We start from the raw sequence: 18,831 nt of genomic DNA, 5'->3' as shown, positions 1-18,831 counted from the left end.
GTACCTGCCCTTCATTTGAAGTTTAATGATGACATGGAACACCGATGACATAATGATTCTGTAACATTAGCAGCGGACAGTTAGAGAGCCCATCAGGAATAATTAATCTGAGCATTTCATGAAAAATTAAGACTGTTCTATCCTTATTCTGGCTTTGTAACCTGGGATCAATCACTCAGCATTTGACTCAATTTTCTCAAGGGTAAAATAAGAGACTGAGCCTCTATGATTTTAAGAAGGCTATGCCTTATAGCTTTATATGATATAAGAATATATCTATGTATATGTGTGTGTGTGTGTGTGTATATATATATATATATATATATATATATATATATATATGTATATGTTGAGGGCATTGCAAGATTTGGATGGAAAATCACCTTTGATCTTATTGGATCATCTCCGGTCTGGTCCACAGTTTTACAAAGCAGATTGTGAGGTACCACTAGGAACCTCCCGGTCTATACCATGGAGGCTCACTGCACACCAGACTGCCTGGGCCTCCCAAGCAGCCCTTCTTGGAGGCACTAGCTTTGCAGCAATTTATAGCTCTGCACTCAATCTTTCCACCCACCCACCCTTACCCACCCCGAGCCCCACAAGCTCATTTGCCATGAGCAAGAACACTTAAATAAATGGCTCCCTTTTCTAGGGTGTTGGAAACTAATCAAAGCAGGCATGGCTGGCCAGGTTTATTACTACTCAACGCTCTATCATCTGTTCAGACACAGCGTTTTTTTGTGACCATCCTGAATACGGAGTTCCTAATGGAACTCCATTCAATGGCGATTGTAAAACCCCGAAACCCAGTTACTATTATGGAGCATACTTTCATCTCATTCTCAGTTATTGGCCAATATGTATCTCATAAGATTTTATCACATTTCACAGATGAACTGTTAATTGATTCCATGGCTATGATTAGGCGAGATCCAAGCTAGAGCTGCAGCTCTGAGTCCCATAAATTCTTTGTGCTTCTGTAAATAATAAATCTGTTTTTAATGCAAATTAAAACTACTGGTCAGGGAATTTTGGTTCCCAGTTATTAAAAGACTGGAAGTGTGTAAGTGGAGAAAGGCAATAACTAGTAATTTCTTAAGGGACTCTCTTCTAATACCAAACATACATATTTGGATGCAAAGCCAGAAGTAGAAGAAAGTAGCAATGTTTACTTTTATCCAGACAGGACTTCTAATTCTGTGGCAGACAAAACACTGATAAAATAATGTATACTCTGTGGCACAGAGTTTTATTTTCTTCCAAATGGAAGTTAAACTTACTGTACCATGGAAATACATAAGTGAAATGCAACTTATAGGAATGGGCCATGATTTTCTCAGAGTCCTGGGGCTGTAGAACTGGAGGAGATTTACAGTTCAACTAGTCCAGTGTTCTCATTGTACAGATGAGAAAACAGAGATCTGGAAAGACTGAGTGTCCCCGTGTACTGGCACATTGGGCCTCTACCTCGGTCTCCTGATTCTCAGAGAAATGCCTTTTCCTCTCTATGTTTCTGTGGCTGAAGCTCACTGACACAGGCACTCAAGAAATAAAAGCTGGTTTTTTTTTCTGTTTCCACCCCAGACACAGTTGCCCCTGTATAATGCACATTACTCCCAGCAGAGCACATCGTTATTTTTCTCTTCCTTATGCTCATCTTCTGTACAGAAACATACTAATTTGTGCATTAATAGAGAGGAGAAAGTCTTTCACTTTGAGTCTTCAGACACAAATGGTCCTCCTACTTTCTAGGAGGATACAAGGAGGAGAGCAAAAGCCCCTGTTACGGTGCCTCTTGGATCACCCGAACACCTCTGGTCTTATTTGGAGTCTGGACTGTGAGACCGAGATATTTCAAATACTGGTGCAGGTTTAGAGAATGACACCAGTATTTGGTGGGTCATCACAGAGCTTGAGAAAAGCATCTCATCATCCTGCAGGTCTCACTCTGCCCCACTCTAAATTGAAGCTAACCATGCACCCCCACTGCCTCTCCCTGTGAGGAGCTGCAAGGTCCTGCTTACTAACCCTCAAAGCGGGTGAAAGCCAAAGGAAAGACAGAATTTCAGCATTTCCCCCCACTGTGTGTTTTGGAAATTAAGAAGGCAAGTGAACCTCTTCAGAAGAACCAAAGTGGACAGAGTCCCAGGGAAGGGACTCTGTCACCCTACATCGGTGACAGAAAGGAAGCTGCTCTGAGGATGTGCCTTATTTGATTTCCATGCTCTTCTCTTGTTCGAGGAAAAGTTAAAAGCTAGTCTGTCTGATAAAGTCTAGATTACTGTCCCCCCCCAAACAAAACTCTCTTCCTTTCAAATTCAATTCTGATTCACTCAACATCAGAAGACTGATGATTGAAAAACTTCTCAAGTTTGAGCATGAAAATTAATCAATATTTAACAGCCAGGAGAATTTCCTCCAATAGACAAAGGGGTGATCATGCTTTTCGAAATACCTATTTTTCAGTGGATGACTCTAAATTAGCTTTCAACTTCTAAAAAGTGATGGATTTCTGATCATGTTATGTTTCACAAAACTTTTTTACTTCACCCTAAACTATTATCCCCTGACTCTTTTTCTCCCTGCTACAAGTCATCGTCTGATTTGCATCTTTTCAATTCAGCTAAACACTTTAAAGTACAGACAACGATTATATCAAAGAGCCCATGGCCGAGTGAATGGTTTTATTTTTACAGTGTTAAGAGGCCAGAGCGGAACTCATCCACTTATTGTTTTACATGCGTGCCTTCAGAAACTGCTTAGGAAAAGCAAATATTCCTTTGCCTCAGAGTAAATTGTTTCTCTTGAGAATAAAACAGAAGAATTTCCTAAATCTCACACAAATATTGCAACACTGACCACCAACCTCCTTAAAGAGTGTAACCAAACAACTGTGGTTTCTACATTAAAGATGGGATCGGACATATTTCATGAATGACATGAAAGCAAGACTACCTTCACCACAAAGTCACGGAAAACGCTGACAACTGGAATTTATGACCCCCTCAGCATGGCTAATGCACAGCAGCAGCTTCGGCCCCTCTAAGGTGGGCCCCCTTTTCCTTACCCAGGAATCTTGAAGAATTAGAAATCTGACATCCACTCCATGCTGACGATTTCTATAACACGCACATACTCCTTTTACACACCAAAGAAGGGAAGCTCACTACAGGGATAAGGCCAATAAAGAGGCACAAAAATCTAAAACCACAACCACAGGCTTGTCTTGGTTTTCAAAGATTATCGTGTGAAGATGCTCATCACGATTCAAGAATATGTCTGCACTTAGAAGAATGCAGGATTTGCCCCAACCTTGCTTTTATCTGCATTTTAATTTTATTGGCAATTACAGTGCAAAGCAGGGCAAGATGTTGGTACCTGTCAAAGTAGAGCAGACGTTACTGTCTCTGGGCTTTCAGAACTCTTGGGAGGAAAGGGGTGCACCTCTAGAGTTTTTTCATTTGCATTTAATGGACTAACTCTTCTCTTCACACACTTGTATAGCTCATTTTTCCAAATATGGTGTTTCCTGTTCTTATCTCTTATTTAATTTCCAGTGCTTTTCGAATTGTACCCACAAAGTTTATCTCAATTCTTTGTGCTGACAATGGGAGTGCCTCGGTATATGCCCTCTCCCCGTTTTAGGAGGGAGGTAGAGCCAGACTGACTAACTTGATCAACTAAGAGAAAAGCCCCTATGAGGGATCACAGCCCGTGACTATTGGCCTCTCTCACTCTGATGTCTGCTCAGGGAGAGAAGAGTCAACAAGAGGTTTGAGGTGGGAGAGGTGACTAGATGACCTCTGAGGTTTCTCACGAATGCTGGGGGACTTTTCCATACATAGTCAGTCCCCTTCCCCCCAGGATATGATCTCAGGAAAGACATAGTAAGCCTCTTAGGGATCTGTAATAACTGGTTTAACCTCACTGTAATACTAAGAAGGATCACATTGTCCCCGACTTCCGCAAAGTGCTTCAGGAGCAGTGATGGAGGAGAGGCAAGCAGACGAAAATAGTGTCACGACATGTGAGGCAGGTGAGTCACTTCTGGATGATCTCCTGCTTTTTTTGTTTGTTTGTTTTTTAAATCTCTTGCTTCTTGAGGAAAACTATTCCCAAGTCCTGTTACAGTGCTTTCATTCCAACTCTCCCCAGATTGTTATTGTTCTTGAGAGCAAAGTCTTAACAAACGGGGCCAGAAGAATGACTAGTGCTAGGACATCATGCTAACTGCAATAAGTAAGTCATAAAAGGACTTTCATAAGTCGGAAAAATACTGTATGATTCCACTCATATGAGGTCACTAGAGTGGTCAAAGTCACAGAGACAGAGAGTGGGAAGGGCTGGGAAAGGAAAAGGGGGAAGTTAGGGTTTAATGGGTCCTGAGGTGCCTTTAGAGAAAATGAAAACTTTCAGGAAATGGTTAGTGGTTGTGGCTGCAGAGCAAGCAGAGTGTACTTAATAATAATAGTAACATTAATAATAATAACAATAAAAATAAATGGCTAGTCAAAGATAGAACTGGGGCCAAGTCAGAGCAGCTTACCTTTCCTGTGCATTCTCCAAGTGACTTTCTTCAATTTTATGCTCTTTTTTGGCTGTAATAGAAAAATAATTATGGTTAAAATAAAATTTTCTTCTACCATATTTTTTTTGCATAATATTCTAACTTTGATTATGCCCATTTGTTACTGAAATAAGTCTAGGTTCAGGAGTTAGCAGCCCCTACCTGGACCCGGAAAAGGCACACAATTCACCACCTCTACCTCTGCTTTCTTGATAACAGGTACAGCTAATGGGGGGCATTTAATTTCCATTCTTGTGGGACACCTGAGAGAGTGAAAGGGGGCAATACAAAATCACACCTGGACAAAGGCATAAATTGGCACAAACCTGGCCGGGTTGGTCCATGAGGTCCCCTGGCTATGGCTGGCCTTTGTGAGCCTCGGTATGGGCTCAGCACTCCCGCCCCCATGAACATAGTAAACTCAGGACTATTTGAAGCTCTACTTAGATTCAAACAGATCCACTAAATCCTTGCACATACTCTCCCTACCTGCAGCCCCATTTGACAATCTGGAAAGGACTATTGTCTCCTTTCTCAGAATGTTTTTTAATGCATTGAAAAAAATACTTAAGATTACTAAGGACATCAGTGAAACTGAGATACAGTTCTGAATGTGCAGTTTAGGAACCTGTACTTTGTAGTGTTTATTTAATTTGGAGTGGGGTGGTTATTTTACATATTCTTTTTTCTCATCAGAAGATATTATTATATGTGACAATACATACCACTCTTATAGTTTAAAAATGTCTAGAAAAATAGGTGCCATAATTTCTTTTTAAATTTAATTTTATTTTTTATCGATTATGCCATTACAGTTGTTCTATTACCCCCCTTTATTCCCCTCCACCCTGCACACCCCTTCCCCTACCATTCCCCCTTTTAGTTTATGACCACGTGTCTCAAGTTCTTTAGATTCTATATTTCCCATACTATTCTTGCCCCCCCATCTATTTTCTATCTACCATCTATGCTACTTATTTTATGTACCTTCTGCCCCCTTCTCCTCCTCCCACTCCCCTGTTGCTAACCCTCCTTGAGATCTTCATTTCTATGTTTCCACTCCTGATCTAGCTGTCCTGTTAGTTTGCTTTCGTTTTAGGTGTGGCTGTTAATAACTGTGAGTTTGCTGTCCTTTTACTGTTCATGTTTTTTTAACTTCTTTTTCTTAGATAAGTCCCTTTAACATTTCATATAATAAGGGCTTGGTGATGATGAACTCCTTGAATTTGATCTTATCTGAGAAGCACTTTATCTGTCCTTCCATTCTAAATGAAAGTTTTGCTGGATAGAGCAATCTTGGATGTAGGTCTTTGGATTTCATGACTTGGAATACCTCTTTCCAGCCCCTTCTTGCCTGTAAGGTCTCTTTTGAGAAATCTGCTGACAGTCTGATGGGAACTCCTTTGTAGGTGACTGTCCCCTTAGCTCTCGCTGCTTCTAGGATTCTCTCCTTCATTTTAATCTTGGCTAATGTAATGATGATGTGCCTTGGTGTGTTTCTTCTTGGGTCCAACTTCTTTGGGACTCTCTGAGCTTCCTGGATTTCCTGGAAGTCTATTTCCTTTGCCAGATTGGGGAAATTCTCTTTTATTATTTGTTCAAATAAGTTTTCCATTGGTGGCTGTTCCTCTTCCCCTTCTGGTATCCCTATAATTCAGATGTTGGAGCGTTTAAAGATGTCCTGGAGGTTCCTAAGCCTCTCCTCATTTCTTTGAATTCTTGCTTCTTCACTCTTTTCTGTTTGGCCATTATTTGCTTTCTTCTGGTCCACTCCATTGATTTGAGTCCCAGTTTCCTTTTCTTCGCTATTGGTTTCTTGTGCAATTCCATTAATTTCAATTAGTTTTGCCTTCATATGTTTCTCTAATTTGTGGCTATAATCAACCAGATCTGTGAGCATCCTGATCACCGGTGTTTTAAACTGTGCATCTGAGAGTTTTGCTATTTCTTCATCACTTAGATTTATAGGCTCTGGGGCTTTGAGATCTTCTTGAGCCATTTTTGGTCTGTTTGCGCCTGTTAAGTTTGACTAGCGGAGCCTTGGACTCCCAGGTCGCTGGGTTGTGATGCTGTATGTGGGGGCGTGGTCAGAGCGGGGGAAATGGTGACCCCCTCTGCTGTTTGTGCCGCTGGGTGAGGAGCAGAGCCTTAGGTGGTTCACTTGGGCAGGGCCACTTAGGTCGCTGGGTTATGACTCTCTATGTAAAGGCGGGGTCAGAGCGGGAAATGGCGGTGCCCTCTGCTGCCGCTCACCGCTGGGGCCTGCTGGGTCCCGTCTAACTGCCCACTCCCTCCCTGGTCTATCTGTGCCGGAATGCATGACCACAGTCAAATCTCAGCCCTGCTCCCTTGCTGGTTCCCCGCAGTTGCTCGCTGGGTTGGTCCACCCGTTGCAACCCTGTGTCTGGGTGCTGCACGCCTGAGTCCATCTGACCGAGTTTCCCTGTGCAACCCTGCTCCTCCAGCTGCTGGTTTCGCCCCTCTTACCGGTCAGGCTGAAGAATTTGTTGTTATCAGACTTCCGAAAAGTTCAATTTTCTGTGTTCTGGTTGTGTTTTCTGTTGCTAATATTTAGTTGACTCTAAACTTGGTTGTGTGAGAAAGCAAGGCGTCTCCACCTATGCCTCCATCTTGGCGGAAGTTGGTGCCATAATTTCTATGAACCATAAGATTCCTTTTGTTTAAGGCTACAATGATGAGGGAAAAAAAGGCATGCCCTAGGTAAGGGCATGGGATACTCCATGAAAGGTAGTAAAGGGTTTTAAAATATCACTGTTTTATGAAGCCTGGCTTTGCCATGCACTACCTGTGTGCCTGGGCGAGTCACTCAGGGTCCACTGTGTAGTTACTGCCTCAGGTGTCCTCTGATAACAGCTACAGTGAGCACTCCCCTAGTATATAAATGAATTGTAGTACATAATACATGTTATGTATAATTGTGCATTAGAAAGATTAAATGAGATAATCCATATAAAGTGCTTAGTATATAACATATGCTCAACAAATGTCATAACAGGTGTTACTAGTACCTCATCATCAATGTCACAATTGATTTTAAAATATAAATTTTATCAAGTTAACTCCTGTGCTTAAAAGCTTCCAAGTGCTTGCCCTTGACATAATCATTAAAACCTTTACCATGTCTCTGAAGGCTCTGCAAGTCTGCTGCTTCCTGGCTCCTCTGTGACATCGCCTTTTCCTTTCCACACTCATTCCTTTCCAGGTGGCTGGTACCTTGCTGATGCTTGAGTGCACTGAGCAGGTGCACTCGCCCTCCCTCTTCCCAGGACACCCCACCCACTGCCTCTGGGCAACTGGCTCCCTCCCTCCAACAGGTCTCAGCCCAAGCATCACCTTCTCTGACCTCACTAAAAAACATCATCCCTCCTCACGCATGCTCCCCTCCCGTCCCCTACTTCCTGTTACCTTTTCCCCCCACAGCCTTTATCAACTCAACAGACTAATTTGTTTAGTCTTTTCTTTATTAAAAAACAACTGAATGTAAGCTCCAGGAAAGAAGCAACTTCACCTGGCTTGGTTTTGGTTGTGCCTTAAACATGGAAATGGCTTACATATGAAATAAGTTATTTTAGCTTAAGAATGTATATATTGGATATAGGTTGCTGAAAAAAGAGAGATACTAGGTTTCCTAAATATAAAACTTTACATTTAAAATATGAACATAGGCTAAAGAAGATTGTGAGGATAAAGTTGTATTCTATATTCTCTAAGTCCAGTATGCTTCATCTAACAAAAAATTATTTCCTTTTTACATTAAAGTGATTTTAGCTTTGGTAACTACACCATTTTAGGTAAAGTTATAGTTATGGCCATCTTTTGCAGTGTAATTTCCGCCCCATCCTCCTAGCAGGAATCTCTGTGAATTAGTCTGGTTCTTAGCCAATCGGATAGAGAGAAGTGACCCATGTCTCTCATAGGCTACACCAAGTTCCCCAAAATGTGAAATAAACTAGCAGTTTGATCCTATCCAGTAAATTTAAATCGTTTGCATGGTCAACAGGAGGAAGATTCTTCCCAGGTCTGAGTGACCTTCCTGAAGCACCTTTGCTGTTCTCTGTCACCAAATGGTTTCTAAGTGGCTGCTTCTGTGCTGTGTTAAGTAAACTAGGGTCAAGTTGTCACTGCATGTAAATTTGGTGACAAGAAATATCCTTTCTGAACGGAATTAAGCATTACCTAAGAATTTGTAATGGCTCTATGAATATGGTGACTTAGGAAAAAAGCCGCATCCAGATATAAAAAGAAGTATTACCAGGAGGCAATGCAAATAGGCCAGCCTCTGAGGGTTCTGGGGAAAAAATCACTCAGGAAAATGAGAACCTAGAAATGTCAGTTTTTCCTAAGTAGAGGGTTTCTGTACAGAGAAAAAAGGTAGCCACCTCCACGGTGTGACCTGGAAGTTCCACCAGCTTGAAATGCATCTTCTGCCACAAAGTGTGAAATTTCTAAGCATGTTATGAATACATTTTAAAGTCTTCAAAATGCTCCAAGCAAAACAAAAATACATTCCTTGGGAGGAACACATTGAGAGACTGGAGCCACATATGCAAATTCTAACACCTCCAACCAACAGGGTAACTCTAGGCCGAGTGCAACGTCCTCATACTCTGACATTTGATCCCAGGCGTTTCAGGACTGGAACCAACTCAGTCTCGGTGCAGGAAGCCAACAGGGTGCGGGCGGGAAACAGGAAGGCCAGGCCCCACGTGAGGGAGGGGAGGCGTTTGCCAGTGTCAGCAGGTCTGCCACCTTTTTCACAGAAGCTACAATTTTTAAATGATGCCTTCAACTTAAAGAAGAATGTTCCAAACACTGGGTAGGACAAACAGCATGTTCCTGTTGGTCACATCTCACTCTGCAAACTCTGACTTAAGCCAGTAGTAGTTATTGACATAATGACACAGGTGGCTTTGTTCTTTCATTCCAGGTGCCAAACCTTATCCTTGGTGCTTGGGATCCCCCAGTGAAAAAAGCAGACAAAGGTCCCTATAGAACTTCCATTCCATTTGGGGAAGACAGACAGTTAAACCCAAGAGAATGCGATCAAGTATGACTAATTTTTGATAAAGGGTAGCAAAAAATAAACAAACAACAACAACAAAATAAACCAAACCAGAGCATGGATTGTGGCCTATAAAATGAGACTCTTATGTTTGGAATTCAGAGTGCCTGCAGCCAGAACTTGTCACATACGTACTGGGCACGAAAAAGGGAGACAATGCTTACATTGAAGAATGCAAGCCGGAGACAAGAGTTATCATTAACTACCACTTCAGCCAGCAGTGGCCCTGAATCTGTGTGTGGGGCTTATTTAGACTTCTATTCTACAGAGCTACATGGATAGCAGTACTTAGGTGCTTCTTTCTCAGTTTAAGCTTAGGGCCACATGTGTGGCGGTGGGGTGGGGTGTGCGTAGGCTTCTTAGAAGTTTGAAGAAGTTGTCAGAAACTGACACAGCACCAAGGGAGACAGAGAAATAACTGGCATCCCCAACCTTACTCTTCTTTCTCCTCTTTCCTTCACAAAAAGATGTCCCATTGTTTGCACGGAGTTAAAGGTAATTATTTTCCAAGTTTGGAGAGTAAAGAAGCTGCTTAGAATGATGATAGTCTCACAGTTTTTTTTTTTAATTTTTAAAATTTAATTATTTTTTAAGTACAGTATTCTGTCTTTTACTCCCACCCCAGCCCACCCCGCTGTACTCCCCACCTCCCTCCCATTTCCACTCCCCTTACTTGTTGTCCATGTGTCGTTTATACTTGTTCCTGTAAATCCTTCCCCTTTTCCCCCTGAAATTCCCTTCCCCTCTCCCCTCTGGTCACTGTTTCCTTGTTCTCTATTTCAGTGTCTATGTTTTTATTTTGGTTGCTTGATTGTTTTGTTGTTTAGCTTCCTGTTAAAGGTGAGATCATATGGTATTTGTCTTTCAATGCCTGGCTTATTTCACTCAGCATAATGCTTTCCAGTTCCCTCCAAGCTGTTGCAAAGGGTAGAAGCTCCGTTTTTCTTTCTGCTGCATAGAATTCCATTGTGTATATGTACCATAATTTTTTGATCCATTCATTTACTGATGGGCACCTAGGTTGCTTTCAGCTCGTAGCTATTGTGAATTGTGCTGCTATGAACATTGGGGTGCATAGGTTCTTTTGGATTGGTGTTTTAGGGTTCTTAGGATATAATCCCAGAAGTGGAATTGCTGGGTCAAAAGGCAGGTCTATTTTTAGTTTTCTGAGAAAATTCCATACTGTTTTCCATAATGGTTGTACCAGTCTGCAATCCCACCAACAGTGGACTAAGGACCCCTTTTCCCCACAACCTCTCCAACATTTGTTGTTTGTTGCTTTGTTTATGATGGCCACTCTGACTGGTGTAAAGTGGTATCTCATTGTGGTTTTAATTTGCATCTCTCTGATGGCTAGTGATATTGAGCATCTCTTCATGTGTCTCTGGATCTTTTGTATATCCTCCTTGGAGATGTGTCTGTTCAAGTCCTTTTCCCATTTTTTAATTGGGTTGGTTGTCTTCTAAGAGTGGAGTTGTGTAAGTTCTTTGTATATTTTGGAGATTAAACCCTTGTCTGAGGTATTATTGGCAATCATGTTTTCCCATACAGTTGGTTGTCTTGCTAATTTAATACTGTTTTCTTTAGCCACGCAGAAGCTTTTTATTTTGATGAGATCCCATTTGTTTATTCTTTCTTTTATGTCTCTTGCTCTGGGGAACATATTAGTAAAAAAGTTGCTGCGTGAAATATCTGAGATTTTCTTGCCAATGTTCTCCTTTAGGACTTTAATGCTGTCACGGCTTATATTTAAGTCTTTTATCCACCTTGAATTTTTTTTTGTGTATGGTGTAAATCGGTGCTCAAGTTTCATTTTTTTGCATGTAGCTGTCCAGTTCTCCCAACACCATTTGTTGAAGAGGCTATCTTTACTCCATTTTATGTTATTGTCCCCTTTGTCAAATATTAATTGACTGTAGAGAGTTGGGTTTATTTCTGGGCTCTCTGTTCTGTTCCATAGTTTAAGACAATAAAAGCAATAAAACAAAGCATACTACTGAAAATGAAAATTTTCACTTAACATCAATTCTGTCTTCTGAACTTTTTAACGAAAGCTACGTATACACTGTGACAATGTGAATTTCTGGAAGTATTCAGAGAAAGTTGAGTGGTCAGTTTGCATGATGACCTACTAACAACATATGATCATTTTTCTGTCATTGGTAGAACGATGTTGCTTTTCTTAAACTTTAATTTTCTAAATTATTTTTCATAATTCCATGTCACAAAAAGAAAAGCACACGGCTTCTTTTGAAGGTTTTTTTCATTTAAGATATATTTGTGTGGATTTTATTTAATGCAGCCTTCACTGAATAAAGACCGCTTGCTTTTATATAAATCTTTAGTGCCTTGAAATTTGGTTTTCTGGTTCATTTCATGGCCAGTGTCTCATTAGTTCTCATAAAACCACTTACAAAAGCAGTTCTGAAATTCATAAGTACTGTGGTCTATCAAATGAAGCAGAAATGGCCCGTTTTATTCAATGGTTGTAGGCTCAAGAAATGCAAATCAGAACTCAAGACAGCTAAATGTCATGTTTTTAGCCCAGCTCTGCCACTTAAGCATCATGGATAAATTGCATGTATTCTGTGCTCCAGTTTTCTCCTCTATAAAATGAAGACGATAATTCCTGCCTCCCACATAGCTATAAGAGCTACATGCAAAGGGAACAGTGCTTGGCTGAGTCAGAATCTTTGCAGCGAGATCTTTGATTGTTCCACATGACACTGAGGCTACTGGGCATTCAAGCTCCCAGCTGGACAGCTGTTTTGACAAAGTTACATGCAGGTGTAGCATAGTAGAAAAAGTTTGGGTTTTGCCTCAGGTGGACATGGGGTGAATTTCTGCTCTGCCACTTATTAACCAAAACACCTTGAGTAAGTCAATTCCACTGGGCCTTACCCATAAAATTGATAAGACCTACCTTGCAAAGTGGTTGTGACGATTGGATGTGCTGAACGTGAGAGAGTAACACAGTGAAAAACATAGCGGGCATTAAAAAATGGCAGGCATTTATTACTGATTGGCTAGATTCCAAATGCTTGGAATCACTATTCCAGCTCTCTGACTTTTGGATGAATAATACAAAATTTCAAGCATAATTCTCCTTTCTTTCTTAAGAATGTCCACAACTGTGCTCAGTGGGTGATAATTTTGCTTATGATCATTTTCAACTTGGATCAGGTGTCCTTTGCTCAAAACCTTAGTCTTTCCATTTCACTCACAAAGCCAAGGTCCTTACCATGCTGCTAAGATTCCCTACAGAAGGGTTTTCCTTATGTCTGACCTAAGTAAGTTTATTTGCTGTTTTATTCTATTTAATTCTCAGGGGCAAAAGAGAGAAATACTTGGGAGTTGAGGGTGGGCAGGTGGAGTGAGTGGGGTGTAGGTGTGAGGGGACAAGTATTTAGAATTATTCTCACATACTGGCAATTCTTTTTCCCACTTAATAATCATTGAGTTATGCGATCTCTGATCTGATTAAATTAATCACTTCCCTAATACTAAATGAAAGATATGATGCAGGGGGGTCTGTTTTTAAAAAGTAAGTTTTCTGAAAACAAAGATTTCTTCTTTAAGCTCTAGACTCTAATAACCTATTATAAATTCCCTGCATGCACAATAAATCCCATTTTCTCTACTGACACCAAATTGTCAAGTTAAAAGGCGAACTGAATGCAATTCCTATCAAAATGCCAATTGCATTTTCCACAGAACTAGAATAATTAATTCTAAAGTTTATACAGAACCATAAAAAACCTCAACTAGCCAAAGCAATCTTGAAAAAGAACAAAGTTGGAGGTATTATGCTACTTGATAGCAAACTATACTACAAGGCTATAGTAATCAAAACAGCCCGGTAGTGGCATAAAAACACAGACCAATGGAACAGAATAGAGAGCCCAGAAATAAGCCCATCTTTATATGATGAATCAGTCTATGACAAAGGAGGCAAGAACATACAATGGGGTAACAACAGTCTCCTCAATTAATAATGTTGAGAAAAGTGAACAGATACATGCAAAAAAAAATGAAGCTAGACCACTTTCTTACACCATATATGAAAGTAAACTAAAAATTGTTTAAAGGCTTAAATGGAAGACCTGAAACCATAAAACTTCTATAAGAAAACATAGACAATAAACTCTTTGGCATTGGCCTTAGCAATTCTGTTTTGAGAGGTTTCCTAGGGCAAAGACAACAAAAATAGAAATAAAAATGGGACTATATCAAACTAAAAAGCTTTTGCACAGCAAAGGAAACCAGCAACAAAATAAAAAGGTGACCTACTGAATGGGAGAAGATATTCGACAATGATACACCTGGTAAGGGGTTAAAATACAAAATATGTAATGGATGCATACAATTTAACATTAAAAAACAATCTAATTAAAAATGGATGGACTGTTGGTGGAATTATAAATTGGTGCAGCCACTATGAAAAACATTCAGAGGTTCGTCAAAAAATTTTAAAAAGACTTACCATATAACCCAGCCGTTTTACTTCTGGGTATTTATCTGAAGAATTGGAAACACTAATTCAAAAATGCTAAGCACCCCTCTATGTTCACTGCAGCATTATTTAAAATGGCCAAAATATACACGCCCTTTGATAGATAGATGGATGAAGAGGTGATACATATATACAATGGAATACTATTCAGCCATAAGAAGAATGAAGTCTTGCAGTTTTCAGAAACATGAATGGATTATTATGCTACCTGAAATAAGTCAGACAGAGAAAAGACAAATACCATATAATTTCACTTATATGTGGAATCTGAAAAAAATAAACTAACAAACAAAACAGAAACAAACTCGTAAACACAGAAAACAGAATGATGGTTGTCCAGTGGGAGTGGAGTTGAAGAGATGAGTGAAACAGGTAAGAGGGGTTAAGAAGTACAAATTGTCAGTTTATAGAAGTCAGGGAGATGTACTATAGATGTAATATACACAGCATAGGGAATATAGTCAATAATATTGTGGTAACTATGTTTGGTCAGATGGGTACTAGACTTACTGGGCAATTACTTTGTAAAGTATATAAATGTCTAATCACTAGTTGTACACCTGAAACGAATATAATATTTTATGCCCACTGTAATTGAAAATAAGAAAGGCAGACTGGATTACGCCATGGCTTTGTTAATGTGTGCATCAGTTCCCCCCATCCTGTTGAAGGACGCACACTGCATGGTAAGCCCTCACAACCTGGCTCCAGCTGCTTCCCATTAAACCCTCCGTGCTCCTGTCCATTGTTCCTGGTACTCCACCTATTTTTTTTACACCTTTATTTTGGGCACACTGCTTCCTGGACTTTGAATATCTCTTGCCCCTCACCTTTCTCCTTCCCAATCACACACATTGTAAGTCTTTTCTTTCTTCGAAAACCAAGTTTTCAAAGACAAATTCAGTGGTTCTACATGTTAAGTCACCTCCTCTATGAAGCCCTCCACATGGGCCTCTCCTTCCAGAAGAACCCCAACAGCACTGTGCTCATACTCATGGGACATGGTGCTGAGATCATCTGCAGGCAGCCTGCTCATCCTACTAGACTCTCTGCTTCTTGAGGGTAGCAACCGAGATTCATTTCATAGACTTTCTCTCAACTAAAACCTAGCCGGTACTCCGGTTACCTGACAGATGGAAACCCACACTCGCAGCATCCAGCCCCTGATCATTTTCTCCCCAGTGGGGGACCGGGGCCCATCTCCTGGCCCAGCAATTTCTATTCTTCCAATTTTCTTTTTGCAACAAAATAAAAAGCAGTCCAGCAGAGAGTACTGATTTTCATCCTGTTACATCCTATTTTAGACATATTATTGAGATTGATATATCACAGGCACAAATAACATTAACCCTTGAATTTCATCTGGTTCAGACTGAACTTTTAAAATACAGGGTAGGGCAAAAGTAGGTTTACTGTTGTTTGTATGGAAAATAATAACTAATAAACAATAATATAGGAATAAAGTCTGTTCCCTGTACTCACAACTATAAACCTACTTTTGCCCAATCCTGTACAATAATTATTAAAATTTAAAGTTTTTATAAGTGAAAGTACACTTCCACAAAGCATTCAGTCCAGGACTATTCATCATTTAAATATCCCCAAATATGCAAATTTTATCCTCAAGAAGGTCACATTTGCACACTTAAAAGTGGCTGAAGGAGGAGGTCACTCCTCAAAGAAAGTGGGGGTAGTGGGGGTGCTATGCCAAACACAATGACGTCATATTTATGGATACCCACCTGGGAGGTAGTAAATTGTGAAATGAGGGAGGGGACGGAGGCTGGAATATCTTCCTAGTATTCTTTACACAGTCTATTACACTTTAATATACCATGGTTTATAGACCTGACGTGGTTGGTGTAAACCCACAGGACACACAGTAAAGGGACTGCTTTTATTACAGCTCTACAAATAGAGGAGTCGGGTGATGGGAACAGGGAAACAAAGGCAGGCGCTCCGCTTCACGTGGCACCATCTGACGAGAACGCAGCAGTCGTGTTGCATTTCTTAGAAAAGCACCGCGTCAGGCACTGTCCAGCAGGAAAGACTGCTTTCACCAACAGGCTGCAGTACGCTGGCGGTGGACACAGGGATGCCTTTCAACATTTGTTTGAGAGGAGAAAAACAGAAACATGTGGGAGCACTGAGTTTTGGAGCAGTTGTACCCTTATTTTTCTCTCTCTCTCGGCATGCTCGCCCACGGAGGGTTGCCTCCTTGCTGTCCTTCCTATTTTATCAGTTTTCCTGGTTGTAGTTTAAGGAGAACAATCATTGCAGGTCTTGTCACGGAGTTTACATCTGCAAATGTCTAGCTGGGTGGTAAATCTCAGGAGCACTCGGGGCCATTTGTGAGATTTTCTGTGTAAACTGGACTGAGGATGTGAAAAAGCACAAGATGAAGATTCCCAATATATGGGTATAGCTTCATTTCCAGGTCACCTGTCTAAGGCTAACGTAGACTAGAAAACTCAGTTTTCTTGATGAAAATACCAAGTAAAAGACATTTTATCAGAAGACTTTGAAGAGGTCTTTAGAATCATAAAATCAAAGGAACCCAGATAAAAGGAACCTTAAAAGTCATCTAGTCTCTCAGGCTGATGTTTGAGCCAAGATCCTGTAGTGTTCAATCAGACTTTCCAAAGCTCCTCTTTTTCATCAATTTTATCTGCCGTTGTTCAGTTGCCCTTCAGAAGGGAGCCTGAACATTTTTATGGGCATCAAAGGAAAGCAAAACGCTGCCATCACCTGACTTGGGCACCTGGGGCCTTTCTCGACTGAAGTTCTTCTGAACAGCAGACCTCGGAAAATGACTTGAACGGCTTGCTCTCTCGGTCTCTTCCCCGGACGTGCACACGAGGAGTACCATTCCAGATGCATGGGGAGACGCCAACTCTTCGGGCACAACGGTGGCCTGAAGGCAACAGGGCTTAACTCTCTCATAAAAGGTTGAAGAAGTCCTGATACAATCAAGCTTATGAAGGACTTATGATTTTAGGTCACTTACGTTTTTATATTTCTAAGCCCAGGCGTGATAATATTCAGTACCTCATAAAATATCTTACTGCTATAATAATTTGTATTAGAAAAATCTCCATGATTATATAATGGAAAGAAATACTCTTATATTCTGTGATGACTATAATCATTATTTGTATAGATGATGAATACAGTTTAAGAGATTACAATAATAATTATAAGTGTTTGGGAAATTAGGCATCTGATTTTTCTCTATAGTAGTTATTGCAAAAGTAAACATTTTACCTGGTCAAATTCCTAGGAGGCAACAAGGTTATGAGTATAATTGGAATGTAAATGAGGTAAATTTATCCACCATTTATGAATGACTTGTGAGTCAGCCCTCTGTAAAAGCTGCATGAATCTTTTTTTCAATATACCTTCACCTAAGATGAAACTTCTGTCCCCACAGGAAAGTTTTTCAACCACTGGCAACAATGACACAACATTCCACCTTTCAACTCAATGAGGAATTCCGCTCATTCTTCTCAAAGGCAACCACTTAATTAGCTTCTAACATCCCACTGTCTTTTCCACTTTGCTTCTGTCTAGTCCAGTGAAGTCCCTCCTGCTGTCCAACTTTCTACACATAGCAACTTTTTGGCTTCAAGGTGATACAAATAACATTACTTGAGAAAGTTGATATGACAATATAATCTGTCACCTACTAAAACCCAGTCCAACAATTTAATTTTATAAAAATGAGAAGATGGATACCCGAGTTGATGAAGTGGCTGTCCCAGGTCACATGAATAGTGTCAGAATCCAGGTCCCTTGGCTCACAATCCGATATACTTTCTGATGCCCCCCGCTGCTCCCCAGGGGTGGGGGGCGGTGTCTTTCTCCAGAATTCTCAAACACAAAGGTGGCATCTTGGAGCTGCACTGTACTGCACATTTTTCATAAAAGTATATACATCAGAGAGAAAGTGCCAAGATGGAATTTCAGCTTTCACTCTAAATTTCCTGACTCTTGATGCTTTAAAACAGACCATGGGGGTAAAATTTTAGAATGATCCGGTGAGAGGCTCATTAACATTAATGGGAGTCAGGTGTCTGCAGTCTCGAACAGGGCCGGCCACTCTCCCTGCTATCTCGTCTTCTAGGCCCACAGAGACCTTTAACTTACCAGCTTTAATGGAAGGGGCATGTCTTTTGTAAAAATGCTTTTTCTTAGTCATTTTGTCAAAGATACTTCTAAATAAGCATATTTATAAAGCATGATTTTCAGTTAGAGGATAATTATATATAAATCCTGCTTCCTGGAGCATCTACCCTGTGTCCCTGCCATCCCGTCTCCAATGGGAAGGCTCAGGCCTTCCACCATGCTTTAGAATTTTTCAGGGGTCATGGAGGAATAGTGAACTCTGTCCACAGCTTCGTCACTCATGGAGTAGACATCAAATGAATCATCCTTTAGGAAATATTAGGAATGGCAAAGAAGCGAGATTTGTAAAAGTAGGCTGACCCCATTTTGCTCCATAAAGAACCTTGGGGAAATTTCAAAGACAATGGGGTTTGGAGTCATGAGACCATCAAAGACCATCTGGTGATAAATTGAAGGGGTTCTCCCTTCCCACACCCCTCTGTCCTATCTTGGTATTAGCACTAGCCTAAAGGTGCAATTCGTATAGTTTCTGGAAGGCAT

The 18,831-nt window shown here is 40.6% G+C and overlaps 1 protein-coding gene across 3 annotated transcripts in view; it reads right to left on the bottom strand.

The window, feature by feature from the left end:
* The window catches only part of FMN1 (formin 1), a 372,744-nt gene that overhangs the window by 35,908 nt on the left and 318,005 nt on the right, over positions 1 to 18,831 (bottom strand). For all 3 annotated transcript variants that reach the window (XM_053665418.1, XM_037133159.2, XM_037133158.2), the window contains one exon: positions 4,550 to 4,601. In XM_053665418.1, coding sequence (XP_053521393.1) covers positions 4,550 to 4,601 — 52 coding nt within the window. The remainder of the gene's footprint in view (positions 1 to 4,549; positions 4,602 to 18,831) is intronic.

The sequence above is a fragment of the Artibeus jamaicensis genome, unplaced genomic scaffold (genome assembly GCF_021234435.1).
Source record: "Artibeus jamaicensis isolate MK-2021 breed Jamaican fruit bat unplaced genomic scaffold, CSHL_Jam_final contig_1132, whole genome shotgun sequence".
Classification (NCBI taxonomy): Eukaryota; Metazoa; Chordata; class Mammalia; order Chiroptera; family Phyllostomidae; genus Artibeus; species Artibeus jamaicensis.
The sequence above is the reverse complement of the archived record's forward strand: the minus strand, read 5'-3'. Positions and strand labels throughout refer to the sequence as shown.